Source organism: Emydura macquarii, unplaced genomic scaffold (assembly GCF_026122565.2).
Source record: "Emydura macquarii macquarii isolate MOO-44397 ecotype Brisbane River unplaced genomic scaffold, CSIRO-AGI_Emac_v2 contig_719, whole genome shotgun sequence".
NCBI classification, from domain to species: domain Eukaryota; kingdom Metazoa; phylum Chordata; order Testudines; family Chelidae; genus Emydura; species Emydura macquarii.
In genome coordinates, this window is record NW_027130856.1 from 9,027,039 (window position 1) to 9,047,154 (window position 20,116).

Genomic DNA, 20,116 nt, shown 5'->3' on the forward strand with positions numbered 1-20,116 from the left:
CTTTCTGCCCATCAACTGTTTCCCCAGTACCATGAGAAAATATACTGGCTATTTTATTTTAGGATTGTAGAGAATTAGCACTGTGTTCCTCTAGAATTTGGAAAGTCTAAGCACAAGCTCTTCAACATGAAGTCTTTAATAGTTTGTTTTACTCATTATTGCAAAATAAAGAGCACCTCATTTTAAAAAAAAATTATCCAATTGCTATGTAAATAAATGCACAAAAGACAATGGATGAAACAAGCTAATTCTGAGTGGACAACAAAGGTAACAGCTCCTATTGATTTACTAAAGAACAGGTATTCTTGCCTATTTTCATTTATAACAAGCCATATGCAATTTAGGTTCAGAAACAAGTAAATGCGTCCATCAAGATCATTAAAAAAAAATCTAAATGCTCCATAGCATTGGATTTTTTCCCTTTATTTTTAATTTAAGCTCCAGCTTTGCATGTGCTGAATAAGTCTATAATCGTATATGCACAATATTACAAATAACTAGTTATATGACATAATGCTAAATTTTTCTGTTATTCATTATTGTTAATGTATTTTTGGAATCACTGAGATGTAAAATATCCTTAAGACCATTTTAACTGACTGTGCTAATATGAAGTTACTCATTACATTTGCAATTGTTATGACACAATATCCAAAGTAAATTTGGGTTTAATATCCTCAACCTCTAATCATTCAGATGGTTCATCTGGATTGATGCTTATCTGATGTCCATTCAAAACATTGGTTCTAGGGGTGACAGCTATATCAATTTCCCCTGGCTGTACTAACCCACTGTAGACTATTTAGCTAATATGTCAAACTCTTCCTTATAACATGTAGATCTAAATAGCTATCAAGGACAGATTTCTGCATTTATTTAATAATTATTTTTGTTTCCAAATTATATAATCTAGTTTTTATTAGTAAAGAAACAGGACAGCAAAGTAGTTTTAATTCAGAAAAAAGTTTTATCTTCTCTGTGTTGTACCAGATTTCCTTTTGCCAGATAGTAAATGTTTGGGTTTCAGGTCAAACACATGCCTATCTGACTCTCCTTTCTTGCCCAGGCGATTCATTTTCTTTTGAGAATTCTTCATGATAGTCTTAACTTTCTTCACCATCTATTTGAAACAGAAATAAACATTTAAAAGAGATTATTTCTTTCTTCTCATCAGCAAGAAACTTGAAACAAAATTCTACTTAAAAGTCCAGAAAACCCAAACTGGAGACTGTCAGGCAGGAGCTATCAAAACAAAGACCCAGCACAAACCATCATCTCCACATTTAGAGACAAAAGTAAGGTTTTTCAAAGCCACATGTAAGAAAAAGTGACAAAGGGGAAACAAATCTCCTTTCCAGACAAAGTTCTTTCAGTTAAAAGTTCCTTCTGTGAGAAAAACTCAGGCTAGCATCCCATTTCCAAATAAATTAAGAGTGAACTCATGGGATTTTTGGGACTTGAAACATTTATAGACAGGATTTAAGTGTCAGATTATGAAATGTGTGACATTAATAATGAATTTCATTACAATTAAGATTGACTTTCCTTCTCAGATGCTTAAAACTAATTGTATTAAATTCTGAGTGTTACCAAGAGTGTTTGGAGAAAGACATTTTCAAACCATTTTGAACTACTACATTTTCTCTTTAATATATTGTCATTTTTCAGTGTCCATAAGGGATAATATCAATATCTGACTTTAAACCATGAAGGACATATCCCCTCCACAAAATATAAACCATGAAGGACATATCCCCTCCACAAAATATATACTGAAGAGAGACCAGAGCAGTTTTACTGAAGATAATTTGAAACTTTCTCCAATTATCCTCATCTGAGTAAATTCTTATCTATATTCTATTAAAAAATACCTATGTATGTGACCATTCTTGTAGCAGTTACTGTAAAGTTTAGATAACTTTAATAAACTGAAACAAACCTTGGCATCTCGCAGACCAGAAGTGTCACGTGGTGGGCGAGAGGAACTGCGACTGCGTGCTACAGATTTAGGGGGTTCAGATTCTTCACGTTTACGCTTCCTAGTAATGCTCCTGGACCTTCTTGCCTGGACTGCGTAATGTGCCTGAAATTCACAAAGTGACTTAGATTATTAGAGAAAAAAGAGAAACAGAACAGACGCTATTGTCTATTTCAAATAGAATAATTCAAAAATCATAGTAAAAAGACATCGTGTGGCTTGCTGTGATACAGTACTCTTGACTCTTCTTTGTTAAGCTAAAGGCTACTGAATAAAACCCTGAAATCCACTGTTGATCAAAGTTCTCTGCTGTCTTTCCAACAATTCATATGCAAAACATCACCAAAATGCACGTAGTCACTCATTCAATATTGATTCCCTTAAAATACCACTGTATCTACAGTTTTCTGCACCGGACTTTTGAGGTAGATGACTTTGCAGCAGCTCAGCAAAAATAAACAATGGGGAAACCCAGATTAAGGTAGCTGCCAGTATATCTTTAAGCATAAAAAGGCTTCAGTCACGAAGACCCTCATCATTCATCCCAGGTCTTAGGCTCCTCCCGCTATAGTCTGGCTGAAACAGCAAGCCTTTGGGAAGTATGGATCCTAAATAAATTTGGATTTTGACCTCTGCAAATCATGAGTATTTACTCCAATTGTGTAATAGCACCCCTTATCATCATAACATCCCAACACCCCGTTATCTGAAGGCTTTGGGTCTCACCTGAGACCTCTGTATGTGGTTGTGCTATATTAGGAGTATCAAAAGGAATGTTGGGGCATTGTGATACAATAAAATAGACCCCAAAAATCCAGGGATGGGCAATTTACTCCATGACTGCATTACCTGCCAAGTTCTTGTCAGGCACTTAAAGTCAGGCCTGAAGAAGAGCTCTATGTAAGCTTGAAAGCTTGTCTTCTTTCCCCAACAGAAATTGGTCCAATAAAAGATATTACTTCACCCACCTTGCCTCACTTAAAAGCAGTAATTTATGGTGCTGATGATTGTGAGAAGATGATGAGCCTGTTCAATCTGTCACTGTCTTTAAGCTACATTTTTAATGAGCATTTATCCTAATTATAGCCTCAAAAATTAAACATACTAAAAATTGTTGCTGTTTAATTCTATGTCCCCAAAGTTGACTCTGATATGTTAAACTTGTTCTGGGGAGCTGGAATCCCACCCAAATTCCATGAAGTGGTCTAGTATAAGAAAGTGGTGCCAATGCAAGTGTATCATTCGGAAAAAAGATGGCAAAGAAATCTTTTCAAGGTAACATGCATAGCATAACTTTATAGATCACTCAAGCCTGATAAACCAGCAACAGGAGATCTGCATGTCAACACATATGAATTAATGGTCATGTTCACTCAGTTTCTCAACTGTAGATGTAATGTACATTTTAGGGGGATTTTTCAAGGCAGCCAAAGGAGTTCAGAACACAACTCCAATGGGATTTTTAAATCTTCACTCTTCAAACATACATTTAATTAGCAAAAGTCTTACTTCATCTTTGGCAGCCATATCAAGACCAAGATTGCTCATCTCCTTCTCTAGTTTTTTCCGTTGGACCTAAAAAAAGATGATTATGATTTAAATCAACTTGTTACATAAGTATTTCCTTCTCTTCCTGAAGTGTGTAAAGTCCCCTCCTTTACCAAATCCCCCTTCCACCCATGACTGGCAAAATTCTAACCTGGGCCAGTAAATTTTCTAAAAATGTCACAGCTTTTCAATATGACTTCTTGCAATATGACTTCTGCTGGGCTAGACACAGCTGCTTTATATAATTGGAAAAAGAGTTTCTCAAACTTTCCAGAGGGAACCAGCAATCACTTTCACTCAGGAAAGGTCCAAAATAATAGACTTTACGTTAGTGACATTTTTACATATACATTGCTATTTTAAGTTTTGCAAGAGGTTTTCATGGCTCTCTCTAAGCCCTATGCAGTTAGGCTCATGGCAACTAAACACACTTTGGATATATAGGCAAAGAGGAAAAAACAAACCAAATACAAAAATTTTAAATACATTTCTTTGAGTTTTTCCTGTAACATGACATTAAACACACACACATATACACACACACACACACACACACACACACACACCACAGCGTGGCATAATGTGAGTCCTACTGGTATTTGTTTGGTATGACATCACCAGATCCCCTTAATGGAATTATAGCTCTATTATATAAAGTTTGCCAGTTTTTATTTAATAAGCTAGATGGTCCAAAATGCCAGATCTACGTCTTATGGAGGCTCCCATCCTTTCACTTGTCCAAGATGTCTAAAGACTGTTCCTTCTACTGCCTCCCTCATATTTCCAAATCTCTTTATGTACCAGAACAGCAGCTATTCCTAGAGCTTCCATGGTGCTTTTTGAATCTGTTTTTAGAAAGGAGAGGAGGGGTGGGGCACAGGAGAAAGTGCTGCACTGATTGGTAGAATCTTGTAACTGAAATCACACCTATTAATGAATCATTTGTCATTTGCTTAACACTGCAATTTGCATATTATCCATGAACAAGACTATATTATCGAAGATATACTTGCCTTTCTAGCTGTCCGAGGCATTTTTGGACCCTGAGTATCTTTTTCCTTGGATTCCAGAATTTTTAGTTTCTTTTTTTCTCGAATCTGTTGTGCAAGTTGTTTGATTTCCATCATTTCCTCATCTTCACTTTCTGATTCGCTGTCATATTCCCCAGCAGCTTGCCTCAGCTCTTCCTCTTTCTCTAATTCTTCCAGTTTCTTAAAATTTGAAGAGATCAAATGAAAAACAAGTCGTTTGTGTCACAGTTCAAGGCAACTACACCTGTGTTTCCCCTCAGTGGCCCACAAAGGGCACCTACTCTCAGGCTTCCAGATCCCTCAGCCATTGCCTGTCTTGGGCGGAGGTCTGCGTCTCAGTCCCCCCTCACTGGAATTTTTCTATAGGCTGCACAATCTCTGACTACATTGTGTTATCCCAGCAGAGACAGGCTGCGCAAGCAGACCTGCTTGCTTTCTCCTCAGACATAGTTAACAATGTGACCCACAGTTACAGTTACCACACAGCTCTTTTTATGCAAGCCTATTTTATTCTTAAAGGATAAACACTGCGGAGAAATAATCATCATCATCCACTCAAAAATATTATGACCACTCTGTTTCCTCTATTACTTCAGAGTCAGCCAGAGGAAGGAATGCAAGTTCTCTAACAAACCTTATTTTTTAAGATGTTATAATGAAAAAGAGAGCAACATTGATTCTGATGGCAACACAATATTATTTGCTGTGTTGTTATGGACAAAATTGCCACTCAGATGAAGATAGCATCTTTACCTATGATAAATGTATACAACCAAGTAGAAAGCAATGGTTTTTCAAGAGAGTGTATTCTTAGAAGGAATACAATACACAAGAAAAGAGTAACAAAGTTATAGTTTGTTATCTATGAATTTAAGAAACTATCAGTTATGCATGCATATGGGAAGAGAAATAAACTGTTTATTAACTTTATACATCTGTTGATTCATACTGTTTGAAGGCAGAAAAAATAAAATCAATAACAGGAGAGAATATCCACTGAAGTATAAAACAAACAGTGTAAAGCTCACCCTCATGATCTCTGGATCAATATAGTCAGCTATATTATGTCCTTCCCAGATCTCAGGTATCTTATCATATTTTTCAGATGAATTCATTAGATCCCAATATTCTAAAAAAAGAAATTAATCAAAAAATTAACCAATATTTTAACTTGTTGAAACACTTTACAGAAAAATCCATGATGGGAGAAAACATTTGTATCATAATATAAAATACAAGTATGTCTCTAAATAGTAAGAATTTGAATTCTTCAGTAAGACTGAATCTGTGCCACACAGAACTTTACACAAGTACCTCTGGGTTCTTCCTCACTGGAAATGTTGTCAAACAGTGATGATACAAGAGACACAAATAATGAGAAACAATAATAATATAGGTGAAAAACACACCACATTATTGTTTCTGCTCAACTATTTAACTAATCCCCTTAACACAAGAATCAAGTTAGAATTTGTATCAGGTATGTCCAAGCAGGACAAAAGAAACAGAAGAGCTGAGCATCAAGCCGTTCATTCTGTTTCAGCAATTCTACAAACTGGAAGACACCCTGACATGGCAAAACAAGGAAGAGCAGGAAGCCAAATTTACACATTTGGAATTAGGGAAAATGTTTGGTAGTGTTCACTAAAATATCAGCAAGGACACTTAGATGGAAATAGCTAGGGTAAGATTTTCCTGCTTGAAACTTTCTGCTATAAACAGAGAAAGACAATTTCAATCCAATTTCACTTCTTAAAGTAATTATACTAAGACTTGAATAACACTTACTCTGAAGATCCAAAAGATAATCATCTCCCATTTCCACTTCAAGATCTCTCTCCTGAAAAGATGCACACAGCATAAATATTGTACTTTTCTATCACTCTTGTGTTTTGTTTTTTAATTTCACTACTAATTCCTCATTCAAGGATGTCAAATCTGCTCTATAAGCCACTTACCCTCTTCTTTTTAGGTACATCTACTTCCATGCGTTTCCTACGTGTTATTGCTCCCTCAGGAATGAAAGGTAGCCTTTCCTGAAATTAATGCAATAAATATGATTCCAAAAGCATGTGATTCTTTTTTTTTTTTTTTTAAATATAATGTGGAAATCCCACATTTTCTGTAATGCAAATAAAACGTTGTGTTTCTCAGTAGGAAAAATTTTCGATATTCTTAAATGATTGTGACAGTCTGTATCCCTATATTCACCCTTTTTACAAAACTATTCTGGATTTTGTACAAAGGATGCTTTGTGAAATATCATTTGAAAACTCATAATATGCTGATCATTATTGTCCTGGTAAAATATATGTAGCAACATTGTATTTAAAATTTTAAGAGTCTACTGTATAACAACATCATATATAAAAACATCAGATATAAAAATGGGGAACAGACACCCCAAATGAGCTCTCCCTTCATCTCTACTCACATCAACACCACCTGACAGACAAGAAAATTAACACTGAACTGGTGGAACAGCCCTGGCTGAAAGGATTCCAGCCAGTAAGTTTTCTAAAGCATGTTGTGAGAGAAACCTTTGCTTTGAATTAATTTAGCTTGTTAAGTTAGGAGTTAGTTGCATTCTACCTTTTATTTATCTGTAACTAATTCTGATTTTTATGCCTCATTACTTGTAAATCACTTAAAATCTGTCTTTCTGTAGTTGTTAAACTTGTTTTATTGTTTTATCTGAACCAGCATATATTTGGATTGAATTGGTTGGGAAACCTCATTTGAGATAACAAGATTGGTGCATATAATTTTCTATTAACGAAATGACAGACTTTATATGAGTTTTTATTGTCCAGGACAGTCTGGGCTATACAAGATGCACATTTGGGAGTGCGGAGGAGGGGGAGAAGAGAATCTGAAACTGGGAATTTGCTGGTGTTGCCCTGTAGTGTAATTCATGGGTAGCTGCCTATAAACACTCATGCAGTATAGATGTTTACATGCTGGAGGCTGTGTGGGGGCAGACCAGGAGTGGCTGCTCTCACAGCAAAGCAGTGGAAAAGGCACCCGAAGTTGGAGAACTGAGGGGACAGCTATCCATCAATCCAGATTATACTTTGGGTAACATTACACTGATTCACTATGCCAATACATGAACTGAGATCCTGAAATTCACACATTTCCAACAAAATGCGTCCCCACATTAAGTCATCAAAGAAGGATTTTCAAAAACTATTGAAAAAGATATCATAATGTTAATGACCATATAATTTACCTTGTTATCTCTTTTAGATGGCACAGCTAAATGTAGTCGGTTCAGCACTTCATTCACCTTTTTTCCTTTCATTTTGGTATCAACACGATGGGACAACAGTTTGTCACAGGCCTAAAAATGTACAAAGTGGCATTAATTATTGTCAGGGAAGGGAGAGAAGGCTTCTTGATAGCGATTTTCACCTATGGAGACCCAATTCAAATCCTATTTTAAGTCACTGTTTCCCCCCTCAAAAATATTTGTATTGAGTTTTTAAATAAAAAAAATCAAGAGCAGTTATTTAACTATTCATATTTCAGCTGTAACTAAATGGGAACTGAAATCTTAGAGAACCTACAAGCAATATAGAAAGAAAAATCAGAACAACAAAGGCTTGTAGAAAAAAATTTAGTCAGTGTGTCTGTTTCCTTTGCTTGTCTGCAAATGTAAACCTGTGCTTATCATAAACTCCAATTGTTTTTATTTGTTTTTTAAAGAAATCTGGAAAATCATGCCAAGGAAGTGTGATGAATTATTCATATTTGTTCAATCTTGGACATGGAGTTTGAAAATAGTTTAGGCATGAATGTAAGGCATGAATGTCTGGTAAGTATCCATGAATGGTTCCCAAAAAACAAAAAGTGTCTTCAGATTTATTTCTAGGGATACACAGGACCTTTTTAAAACTGAGATTTTGCTATGGCGTAATATCTAGTGGGAGTATTTTATTGTTTAGCTGAGAACAATTCTCTGCTTGCCCAGAATAGAAGCAGGGCCAAATCAGTGACTACTATTTTTCTCCCCCACTAACAAAAAAGACAATCTGAAGGGACAAGCGTCCAAAGTAGGTAGAATTTCCTCAAGCGTTATTTCTGTGTAACAAGAGAGACATTCTGAGAAATGACCAAACAGCATCTGAACACGTAGCTAATTTAAGATTAATATCAGAGAGACAGTGGAAAGGTCCCCAGTACATAGCAATTCCACCAGGATTAAAGACACTGCATAGAACATATGTAAATCTAACCAATGATTAGAGTCATTAGCGACAATTTTCAAATACTGACTCGTCAATCTATTCTAAATCAAGATCCAGGGTTTTCATTTTAATGTGTATATTTTTTTCTGCCTTTTTAGATTTTGTGACCTACAGTCTATTTTACTTCTACTTCATTTTTATATGCTGGGATAAAACGGGATAGCTATCACCCCACTGGGATCCTCACAAAAAGGCGTAATTCTCACAAAGCTGTTCCAGTAAGCAAAACTTTACAATAAATATGTCAGAAGTAAAAATCATGCTTGCTTGTCTCATCCTAATCTCCATTTTTCATATCACAGAAAGCAACAATCAATTTTACTCATCTGGCAGTATCTGTCCAATGAGACACGCAAAACTTGAACATTGGAGTGCCATAATTCCTCAGATACACAGGAAAACTTGCTATATCTGTCTCAAGCCAGAGCACCAGTCCATTACTTTAACAAAGACTAGATTCACAAACAGTAAAATAGAAGTTCGATGTATATTTGGAATAAAATCTGTGTAAGTGAAAGAAGAAACTCACCTCTGTTTTAACTTTAATTACACCTTCTTCTGTTAGAGTACTTGTTTCTACCACAGGAAATCCTTCTGCTTCCAAATTTTCAAACATTTTCTGAAAACAGAGAACACACAAAAATAAAATAAGTTCTGATTTCTTAAATATCACTGCTTCCATCTCATTAACAAAGTCAAACTTCTAATCTCATCTCAATATAAAAATTTCTTCTAACATTTATTATTGAGAAATTGAATTAATAGATGTCTTCTTAAAGAGGAACTACAGAAACTTTGCATAGACTAACTTTTACATATAAATACTTTTATGGAGATCAGATGTAAATAAATAGAAAAATACAAACATTAGATACATGCTCACAGCTTGTGAAAATCAGGCCAACCTGTCTGCACATGAAAAATCAGGCCTGTGTGTGCAGATACTGCTTCACCCATAACTTCCCTTCAAATACTTCAAGACGGCCTTACACTAGTAGTCAGTTTATCTGCACAGAAATTGTTGGGTGAGGTTCATCGGCCTATGTTATGCAAGAGTTCAGATCAGATGATCTTAATGGTCCTTTCTGGCCTTTTGATCTGTGAAATCAACAGGAGCTATGGGTACTTCACACTTACAAAAAAATCAGGCTAATTGCTCTCTCACACACACATCCTCCCTATGTGGAAATACACACACACAAACACACCTTAATATATGATTTTTTTAAAAATATGAGACCTAAACACCTACTTGCTCTCCATCAGGTTATTAAACTGTCCAATTAACAAGTTATACAACAAAGTTCACCTGTGCACATTATAACTTATTATTCCATGATAGATACATATAAAGTTTCTGTAAATCATGAAATTAAGAAAAGGCCATCTAACCTGATTTTCTTCAGGAAGTTCAGAAATTCTCTTCACGTCACACTTGTTTGCTACAAGTATAAGAGGCTAATAGAAAGAAAGTAAACATTATTATCCAACTCACTGTTTCACGGTGTGAAAAATTAGATTTGACTAATGTTGTAAATAGATCTACCTTATTAGCAAATAGTGGTTTAATATTTTTGAAGAGTTCTAGCTGCTCCTCCAGACTATGCCCACACTGCTCAGAAACATCCAGAACATAAAGCACAGCAGCACGAAGATGTGCAAGCGCTGTTATAGCCTGCATTTCAATGGTGTTCCTCTCTTCCAATGGATGATCCAAAATACCAGGCGTATCTACCACCTAAAATTGAGATTAACATAAATAACTCAGATCTTAATATAACATATATTAGCCACAGAAGTAATCCACAGAAGATCCTGGGGGCTAGAGATGAAAGAAAAGTGATATAGACCAAACAGTCTTTCACAATATGTTTGCACTTACTGGTCAGGAAAGAAGCAAAGCAAGAACATATCAAACCTGTCTTCTGCTCCCTACACTGGCTTCCCACAGAATATCAAATCAAATGCAAGGTCTTAGTCCTTATCTTCAAAGCCCCCCATGGCCCAGGCCCAGGATATCTAAAAGATCGTCTAAAGCTCCGGGACAAAGACCATGACCAACAACTATGCTCCTCTGGCACAATGGAACTCTCAACAATAAAAGTAAAGCTCATTCGTGAGTGAGGGAACACCTTATCTGGGGGCAGTCCAATACTATGGAATGAACTCCCTCAAGAACTAAGGATCATCACAAACCTTACCACTTTCTGCTTCAAGTGCAAGGCACGTTTCTTTGACCTGCCTTCTCTAACAGATATATGGAGCAACAGGTAGACTTATATTTTTTTTTAAAAAGAGAGATTGTCAAAACAAGACATTCCACTGCACATGCTTCTCTCTCTCTCTGGGGAAAGGATAAGAGAACCAACATGTGACAGATGTGTAGTTATGTGGCTTATTATACTGCTGGAAGGCACTCAGATACTATGATGATAAAAGTGGTATAAAAACTTAAAAGAATAGAAGTTGACAAATAGCAACTATATATATTCTTTCCTTTCAGCCATGATATTGTAAATTCAGCCAAAGAACATGAAAATTGAATGAGAAGACAATAGCATCAGTGTTAAAATGAGACTGAATACTTCAATTTATAGACAAAATAGTATCACAGTAATATAAGGAAAGACTATCTGCAGTTTGTGTGCATTTTTACTTGGACTCAAGCAAAGAGAGGGAGACCAGCTCACTTCTGTTACTACTCAGGAATTAGAGCCCTGCAAATCCGAGGATATCTGCTTTGTATCCGCGGACCATTTCTTACAGATCACGAATCGGTTGGTCACGGACGTCAGGAGCTGCCAGGGCTGGAGCAGCTGCCAGCCAGGAGTGCAGAAACAGCTGATCAGCTGTTTGGCTGCTAGCAGGGCTCAACAGCTCATCAACTCTTAGGCAGGGTGACGTGAAGGGGCTGATCATCTGTTAGGCAGCAGCAGGGCTCAACAATTGATCAGCTGGGGGGGAGAGCTCAACAGCTGATGGAAGGCTGCTGGCTCCAAAACAGCTGATGTGCAGCTGTTGGATGTGCTTAAATGTAAGAGGGAAAGTAGATTATGGGTCGGGTAAATTTATTCCAGGGATGCTGATCGGATGTGGATCCACATATTTGTATCTGCGCAGGGCTCTATCAGTAGTTACTGAAGTGCTCTGCCCCTCCCAAGAGCTGAAAAACACCAGGATCTACATTTTTAGAATAGCTTCTGACAGCTAACCTCACTCAGCACATTATGTAAAGAGAAATCACACAGCAGTTCTCTAAGTACAATAACTGAGAAACAGCCATCAGCAAGCAAAAGGCTATTCTCACTGCAACATGAAGCAACAAGATCCTAACTAACTTATTCCTGCAGATACAGAGCGGTAAATTATCAATAGCTCTTACCTGCCAACGCAGATACCTATAATCCATGTGTCCCACAAAGAGGGATTTTGTGGTAAAGGCATAAGGCTGCACTTCCACATCTGCTCTTGTCACCTTAAAACAAGAAAATCCCCACATAAAGATTTTTTCATTTACTGAGACAATTTATTTTCCTGGCAGTAGTTTATCAATTATAATGCACTTCCTTTGCTACACCAAAGCTACCAAAGTGGTTATTCTCAATGGTTTGCAATAAAAAGTTAATACACTTTTTGATGTATCTGAAAGAAAGACTTCTCCACGCTGGGGAAGCTTATGATACAATAAATTGATTTTAAAATAAATCTGTTTTTCCATTTCCTTTTACATCTCTAAGATTCATATTAAATCCCTAACCCTGCAGAGGGACCAGATAGCTAAGAACCTTGGGTAGAGCCCCAATGACTTCAAATTATTTAGATTTTGAAGTAATATTTTAAACAAACTCTCAAACCTTATTTATAAAGCTCGATTTTCCAACATTCGGGTAGCCGCACAACAGAAGAGTTCGTGTATTGGGATCAATGGTTGGCAAACGGGACAAATGTTGTCGCACTGAAAAGTTAAAAAAAGCTTTATTGAATTACATACGCAATAAAGTTTAAATGTACTAAAACAGAAGGGAAGATATCTTTCTTTGTAAATGGGAAAGCTTCCAATTTTATTCAGAAGCCACATTTAATTTGGACATATTTTTACATTAAGTTTCTATTTATAAATTATTCATAAAGTGTTAATAAATGATTAATAGAAATTATAAAGCATGTTACAAGAAAGAGTTGAACATGTCATAGTTATAAGCAAATCAGTAGAACGTTTTCCAAATGGTTATAAACAACCTATTGGATTTTTAACAATTAACCATTTATTAAAACATTTATTAACCCTTGATAATATATTCATAAATAGATTTACAATAAAGTCACTTTATATTGATAATGTTATATTTTAATTAACACCTCACACGTCTCAATAAGATGTGTGACCATTAGGCAAAAAGAACAACAGAGAAGAAGCATGTATAAAAATATTTGGCCTCTGCTATCTCAGACAGAGGGAATTGATCTAGATAAATAATGACTTCCTATATCATTTAGTCAAAGTAAATCAAATACTAGGAATACACACAATTAACTGTGAATGCAATATTTAAGACACTGTCAGAAATCTAGAGACAAGGTGAGTGAGGATCTTTTATTGGACCCATCTTTTGGTGAGAGAGAGAAGTTTTTGAGCTTAGAGAGAGCTTTTTCAGGTTTCGGGCTCAGCTAAACACAACGTGGAACAGACTATTTAGCATAAGTAGTTAACACATTTCAAGGGATCATTATGCTAAACAATTTGTTCCACCTTATATTTAGACGCGACACTGAGTACATTTCCCAGACCTGAAGAATTCTGGGCAAGCCCAAAAGCTGTCTCTTTCACCAATAGAACATGGTCCAATAAAAGATATTACCACATCCACCTTGTCTCTCCAAGATCTGGGACCAATAGGGCTACAACATCACTGCAAACAACAAGAAATCTAGTCAGTTTTAGAAACGAGTTAAGAATACTTCAAGGTATTTCATCTTCCAAGACTCCTATGCCAATTATTTGTACCAATCATATTTTCTTGTTTTTAAAAAATGGTTTTCCCTCTCCTTTTGCTATGCAAAAACAAAATAAAAAAAATACAACTCAGAAAAAGTAGGTGCATCTGACTGACTATTCTGGGGAAATAGTGAAACTAACTAGCCACAAAACGATGACAATTTCACAAAAAAACCTGAAAAAAGTGTTTTTCCTCTAACCTCTTTCAGTTAAAGTAACTTTAGGTGCTATTTATAAAAACAGTTTGTAAAAAACTCTTCTGCCATAAGTCTGTATTTTAAGTTCTCTCTTCAAAATGCTTCATTTTACCATATTTGCAATACATACCTTGTTCCAAATATTCCAAACTTTGCTTCTGCCTTTTGATAATTGTACACATGCGTCCCAGAGCTGCCCGCTTCAACTGTTTGCACCGATAAAGGGAATCACCATATTTCATCAGCCGCACATAATCTTTAGCAACACTATTGCAGGAGGAAAGAAAAGGTTAATCTACTGTTATGTTGATTAAAAAAGGCACAAAAAAATAAAAGGTATCTTACTTGTCAATCAGATTCTTGGCAATATTAATCTGTCCTAAGGCCAACTTGTAATGATCTTTGTCATAGAGAACATTCATCAAATCTGCATAAAAGGGATGGATATCCTAAAAAAGCATAAAATAAATTAATCAAAACCTTTTTTAAATATTTTCTTTCATGAATGTAAAGACTTCTTACTACAGACTTCAACCTTTTCATAGATACAAGAAACCAAGTGGTACAGCTGACAAATACAAATTCAAGGCCATTCTCCATATCTAAGAATCTCTAAAGAAAACAATCTGTTGATCCATAAATTTGCATGTTTTCCTGTAACTTTAATTTCCTGCTTTATACTTCGTAAGACTTACTTGAACTAAATTTCTGCTTATGCCTTTTTCTTTGTAAGAATGTTTTTATTAAAAAGTTAAAGAAATGCAAGATTATATTGTATAGAGAAGGGAAGCTGCAAGCCTGTTGTGTAGTTGTAGCCTTTTTTCTAATGTACTTCTGCTATTGTGGGAACACTGCAAATTAACTCCTCTCTTTCATTGAATGCTACCCTAAATTCTATACAATTTTACAAGACTCATCTCTTTTTAGGCAGACAGTTTTTCATGCCCGCATAAACTATTCAGCATATGAAGAGTGACTTCATATCAATTCTTTTTACAGTTTACAATGCATCCCTTCATCTCTGTGTAAAAGAATCTGAGACAATATTTTACCTATTTGCTTTAGTTTTAGAAACTTAACCATATGACATAGATATCAAACCAGTTAAGCAAATACAGAAGATGTACTTCAGAACTTTATAATGGAGATCAGCCATTAGATATAAAAGTCAGAAAAACCCACGCCAACTAAGGTCTCAATTCTGCATCGGATTAAGTACAAGCAGATCCCTGTGCATACACAAAGCCCCACTGAAGACTGCAGGATCAGTGTATTAGGCTGGAAGCGCCTTGGGCAGTGACCATATCTTTATTGAGTCATGTTTTGTACAGTATTAAGTATGGTGTTGTCTCTAAAAGTAATCTTTTTGAGGCAAACTACAATTGCATATGGGAGCTATTCAGACCTATATTTGGATGCTCATTCTTCCCCACAAAATACTGAAGGCAATAACTGTGAAAATAATAATACCTTATGTTTCTTTAGCACCTTTCATTTAGAAAAAGAAGGCCCACAAGGTCCTTTTACAGACTATTATTTCTTTACCCATCATTCAACTGCAGTTACTATTAAATTTACCTTTACCTAGAAATTAGTGCTAAGACTCCTACTCCTGGAAGAAGTGCATTGGGACCTTTAATCACCACTTGTAGTTAAGACCTTGATTTCACTTCTCATCTTGAAGACTTTTTCCTGGCGCTCAGGTCACCCTAAAACCCTATTGGAGCACTGATTCAGAATTTTACTGAAAAGAAATAGAGCATCAATACGTCTTCCTGCAGATATAAATTTTTCTTTTGAAGTCTCCTATCCAAGTAGTAGGTTTGCTGATTTTGCTTAGCCAACAAAACTTCACAAGACCACAATTTACAGTCATAGCATTAGACATGACGAATTTAAGATAAATCACTTACATCTAATTTTGGGAAATCTGTTAAGATTTGGGTGAGTCTGTCATGGTAATTTTGTTGGGTGTATTTAACTTTTCTCATGTAAAATTGTCGAATCCGGTGGATTTGATAATGCTTATGAATGACAGTCGGAGTCTTTCGTTGAGTCTTTGACAATGTCAGATCTATGAAGTCCTGCAGTTAAAGAAAAGTACATTCATCAGCAAAGATTGTATTACTTAATACTAAAAACTAATGTTCTAATATGAATGTTATTTAGAAAAGGAAAACAGAGCAGTTAAGTGTTTTAAAAAGACACATAGGCAGTTATGGAAAGAATCAGTACACACTTCATATATCATGCTTTTATCTGCAATTACACTGATAAAATACAATGCATTCACTTTATATCAGTGCTGTGGAAGTTAAGAATTTTACACATTGCGTAGGATAACCAAGTTTTTTTTAAAGAAAAGGTGCTGTGGAGCTTCAAAGCCAACAATAAAACCCATGGGTAGCATGTCACTCCAATTTTGAGATATCTAAACAAGTCTTTCCACTTAAATTTAAATTCAGATCTCCAGTCCCATGAACCACTCAGTTTTGTAAGCCAAACCTTTCATTCTTTTATCCAGTGTTCATTTCAGCTATTTAAGAGACAGCCTCCTTTTCCTACATTCCTTAACACTTCAGGACACTGGCATGTGTCCATTATCCATGCCTAGATTTCAAGTGATTGGGATGGGCAGCAGGGTGTTCAGTTGAAGGCCCCAATCTCTACAACTCCCTCCCGCTCTCTGACAGCCTGCCAGAATCCAAGTTTGGTGAGGCACAGATCATAATGAAAGGCTTTGTTTTCCCCCACACTTTTGACTGAATGTTAAATTGGGGGAAGGGGAATGTTTTTTGTTTTAGTCCAGGTAAGTATTCCATTGACCCACTCTGAGTTATGCGTATTTTAATAACTATTGTGCTGCATCTGTATACTGTCACAATAGATGCTTTATGAAACGTTAAGTTATTGTTAATAAAAAACATTTCCCTGTATTTTCCTATTGTGGCAATTCCTTGTAATATACACATTACTGTATCCAACACATTACTGTACCCAACCATCTCCCATTGTTCTATGTGACCATCCCACTCAGGCTTCCAACCCTAATGAAACTCCAAGGCCAATTTCACACCATTTTCACAGAATTTAAGCAACTGTCTCTGAAGAAAGGTAATGAAAGGAAGAGTCAGCAAAAGTCTAAGGGACATGGGCACTCATTGGTGTTGTAACCAGTATTTACCTATGCCTCTGACAATGGCACAGAACTTCTGAGGCTCAAGAAAATGACTGAAAACAGGCCAGTTATGCATTTAGAAAAGAGATGGCCAGGAAGACAGACAAAAGATGAATGTCCTGGTAAAACAAAAATGTGTAAGCTCTCTTGGATGTTACTACTTCATATTGAGATATCTCCCCGAGACCCTTTAGAGAGAGACTTACTAGGTTTAGTCCCAAGAATTTTTTTTTAATCTTAAATTTGGTGAAACCTTTTTTCCTTTTTAACTAGGACAGTTTTATTCACATTTCAGATATACGCAATAGGTCACCCTGATGGAGCTCTCCGGTGTATACAGGGTTATGCACATATCAGCGATCACACCATTCACATTATCATAACACAATGAATTCCTTATAATAATCAGTACTTGTTATAGTTCTTTACCCACTGTGTTGCAGATTCTTTTCATTTGTTTAATTTCTCTCTCTCCAAAGTTAATACTGAGCACTGTACAAATATTAAATAGAATAATTAATCTTTGCCAGGTCAGGTAACTAAATGTATTATAAAAGGGAAATTGGGGTACAGACAAGGGTTTGTTTAAGGCCAGACAAGAAGCCAATGTCAGGAATTCCCTACATTGTAATCCTGTCTCTCAAGACATAGTTTGGTTTAAAGACCAATGAGCTCCAAATTTCTGCTATGCAGAAGCAATTGTTACGAAAAATATGTTTATGATTGCATTTGACAAAGACTTTGCTAGCTCCCTAGAAAAGCACAAGACAGTGATATTTGATAACAATCACCTTTCTTCAGTACATTTCATATGTGTTCAGTGCAAATACTGCTAAAGCTATTGGTACCACTAATAATAACTGGGTAGGCAGGGAAACCCATTTGAATCCCCAGCAATCCCAGTGTTTTGGGTTTTTTTAATTTAAAAATATCCTACTAACCTGCCAATTCTCAAGATTAACTCATTTTCACAGTAGCTATTTTGCCTTTTGTAAGCAAGCAAAGGCTGAAAAGACACTTCAAGATGTAAGGGATTAAAACTCCAAATTGGAGGCATTAACCCCAGTCTCACATCTGTCCATGGCCTGACACTGGCATTCTGGAAAGCTTGAGGCCTCTACAGCAGTGTTTCTTAACCTGGGGGTCGCAAGTGCAGATCTGGTATTGGGGGTGGCAAGAAAGGCAATTGCCTGGAAACACAGGGGCGCCATGAAACTAAGTTACATGCCTCAGCCCCGTGGGGGTGGGACTCAGGCTTCAGGGGTACAGTAGTTTGGAAAGATTAAGAACCACTGATCTACAGCTTCACTGAAACCAGCCCGAAGCCGCCAGACAAAGGACTAACAAGATCAGCTGTGGGGGGTGAGATGGTTTTCGATCACAGCTCTAGCAGAATTGTGCTCAGGGGGCTGGATCTGCCTACCCCAGGGAGACGTCCTGCTCTCGTGTCAGTGGCTCCACCCTGTACTGGGCCCCTGGACCGCCGCACCCCACCTCCGACCCTATGGTAGGCACCTGGGACCCCCACCCCCTGGGCTTCCGCACCGCACCCCACCCCTCCAGCGGGCCCCCCTCACCTTGCTCCTCTCTTGGGCCCCCGCATCCCACCCCACTCCTCTGCTAGGGGCCGACACCTGGGCCCCTGCATCTCCCACTGCTCTGCTCGGGTCCCTCTCCCCCCCCTACCCCGGGCCGGTCCCCTCAGCTCCTCCCCCCCGGCTCCGCGTGTCCCTCACGCTCCCCCGGCCCGGCCCCGCGCGCGCACGTCCGGAGGCTGCCCGTGCCCAGGCAGTGAAGGCGCCACGCGCTGGGGTGGGGAGGAGGCGCGTCTCCTCCTGGCACACATGGCTCCAGCTCAGCACGAGCTGCTGCTGCTGCTGCTGCCGCTCCCCCGCGACCGTTGGGAGAAAGAGGGCGCGCGCCCCCCCACCGCCGCTGACGGGAGAAGAGCGTCACCTTGGCGGAAGGAACCACCATAATCTTCTTAAAGTTGTAGAGCGCCATGGCCGCAAGTTCCGCGCGTGCCTGCCTGACCGGGTCCGGGACAACGAGGAGCGAGCAGCTGCGTGTACAGTCTCGCGAGACGTTTCAACGAGCTACGCGGCCCGGGACAAGACAAAATACCCGCCCTTTGCCACTCGCGGGCGTCGAGCACAGCGCCCCCTGCAGTGGGGTGTCTGAGCTGCAGCGCCACCCTAGACCCTCCCCCCCTTTCCGCCTCTCTGTAAATTAACCAGCGCTGTTTCCCCCCTGGCTGATGCTAGCTAGGCTGATCCAGTCGTGCCTTCGCTTTCCCTGATTAACCTAAACCGAGCAAGCTCCTGCCATGAGACATTTCCTAATCCTTTAATCATGCTCATGGCTCCCCTATGCACCCTCTCCCCTGGTGCACTGAGCTGCCAGCACCGCTGGACACGGCAGTCCTGCAGCCGACACACCCCTGCCAAATCCAGAGGTGAAATAACTTCTCTGCTCCTGCTCACCAATCCCCTGTTTGTGCCTCTCAGGATCCCATGAGCTCTTTTGGCCACAGCTGTGTAGTGGGACCCCAGGGTCAGCTAATTAGCCAGCATGACCACATCCCAAGAGCAGGTCCTCCCCGCCCTGTAGGGCCGACTTTCTTTGGTCCTAGATGAATGCTTGACTGTTAGCCCTATAAAAATGCATCATTTGGTTGTTTGTGCCTAATTTGCCAAGCAATTGAGATTGCCCTATATTAGTGACCTGTCTTCATGATTTACTGCTCTCCCACTGTTGGGGGCATTGGGAAACTCTCCGTGATGTTTTTATGTTCACTTCCGCATCATTGATAAAAATGTTAAAGAGGATAGGGCCAAGAACCAAGATTATGGTGCACCCCTTACTCCATGATAATTCCCCATTTACGATTATATTTCAAGACCAGTTAGTCAGTTTTTAAACCATTTAATGTGTGTAA

The 20,116-nt window shown here is 38.0% G+C and overlaps 1 protein-coding gene across 1 annotated transcript; it reads right to left on the reverse strand.

The window, feature by feature from the left end:
- Positions 1-944: 944 nt before the first annotated feature.
- On the reverse strand, positions 945-19,261 carry GTPBP4 (GTP binding protein 4). Its single transcript, XM_067542666.1, has 17 exons — positions 19,135-19,261; positions 15,914-16,084; positions 14,346-14,449; positions 14,131-14,267; positions 12,662-12,762; positions 12,190-12,282; positions 10,354-10,545; positions 10,200-10,265; positions 9,337-9,426; positions 7,790-7,900; positions 6,516-6,593; positions 6,346-6,397; positions 5,586-5,686; positions 4,540-4,737; positions 3,488-3,553; positions 1,940-2,083; positions 945-1,120 (listed from the first exon to the last, which is right to left on the reverse strand). The coding sequence occupies exons 1-17, from the start codon at positions 19,180-19,182 to the stop codon at positions 968-970; spliced, it is 1,905 nt and encodes a 634-aa protein (XP_067398767.1). The 5' UTR covers positions 19,183-19,261; the 3' UTR covers positions 945-967.
- Between the last annotated feature and the right edge of the window lie 855 nt (positions 19,262-20,116).

What these genes read in the sequence shown, in the direction of transcription:
- GTPBP4 (XM_067542666.1), bottom strand. Translation starts at nt 19,182, where the DNA reads ATGGCGCTCTACAACTTTAAGAAGATTATGGTGGTTCCTTCCGCCAAG. An exon ending in TTTGGAATATTTGGAACAAG is followed by an intron (nt 12,763 to 14,130) that starts GTATGTATTGCA and finishes TTAACTTTTCAG; the next exon opens with TGCGACAACATTTGTCCCGT. An exon ending in AACCACTATTTGCTAATAAG is followed by an intron (nt 10,266 to 10,353) that starts GTAGATCTATTT and finishes TCTTTCTATTAG; the next exon opens with CCTCTTATACTTGTAGCAAA.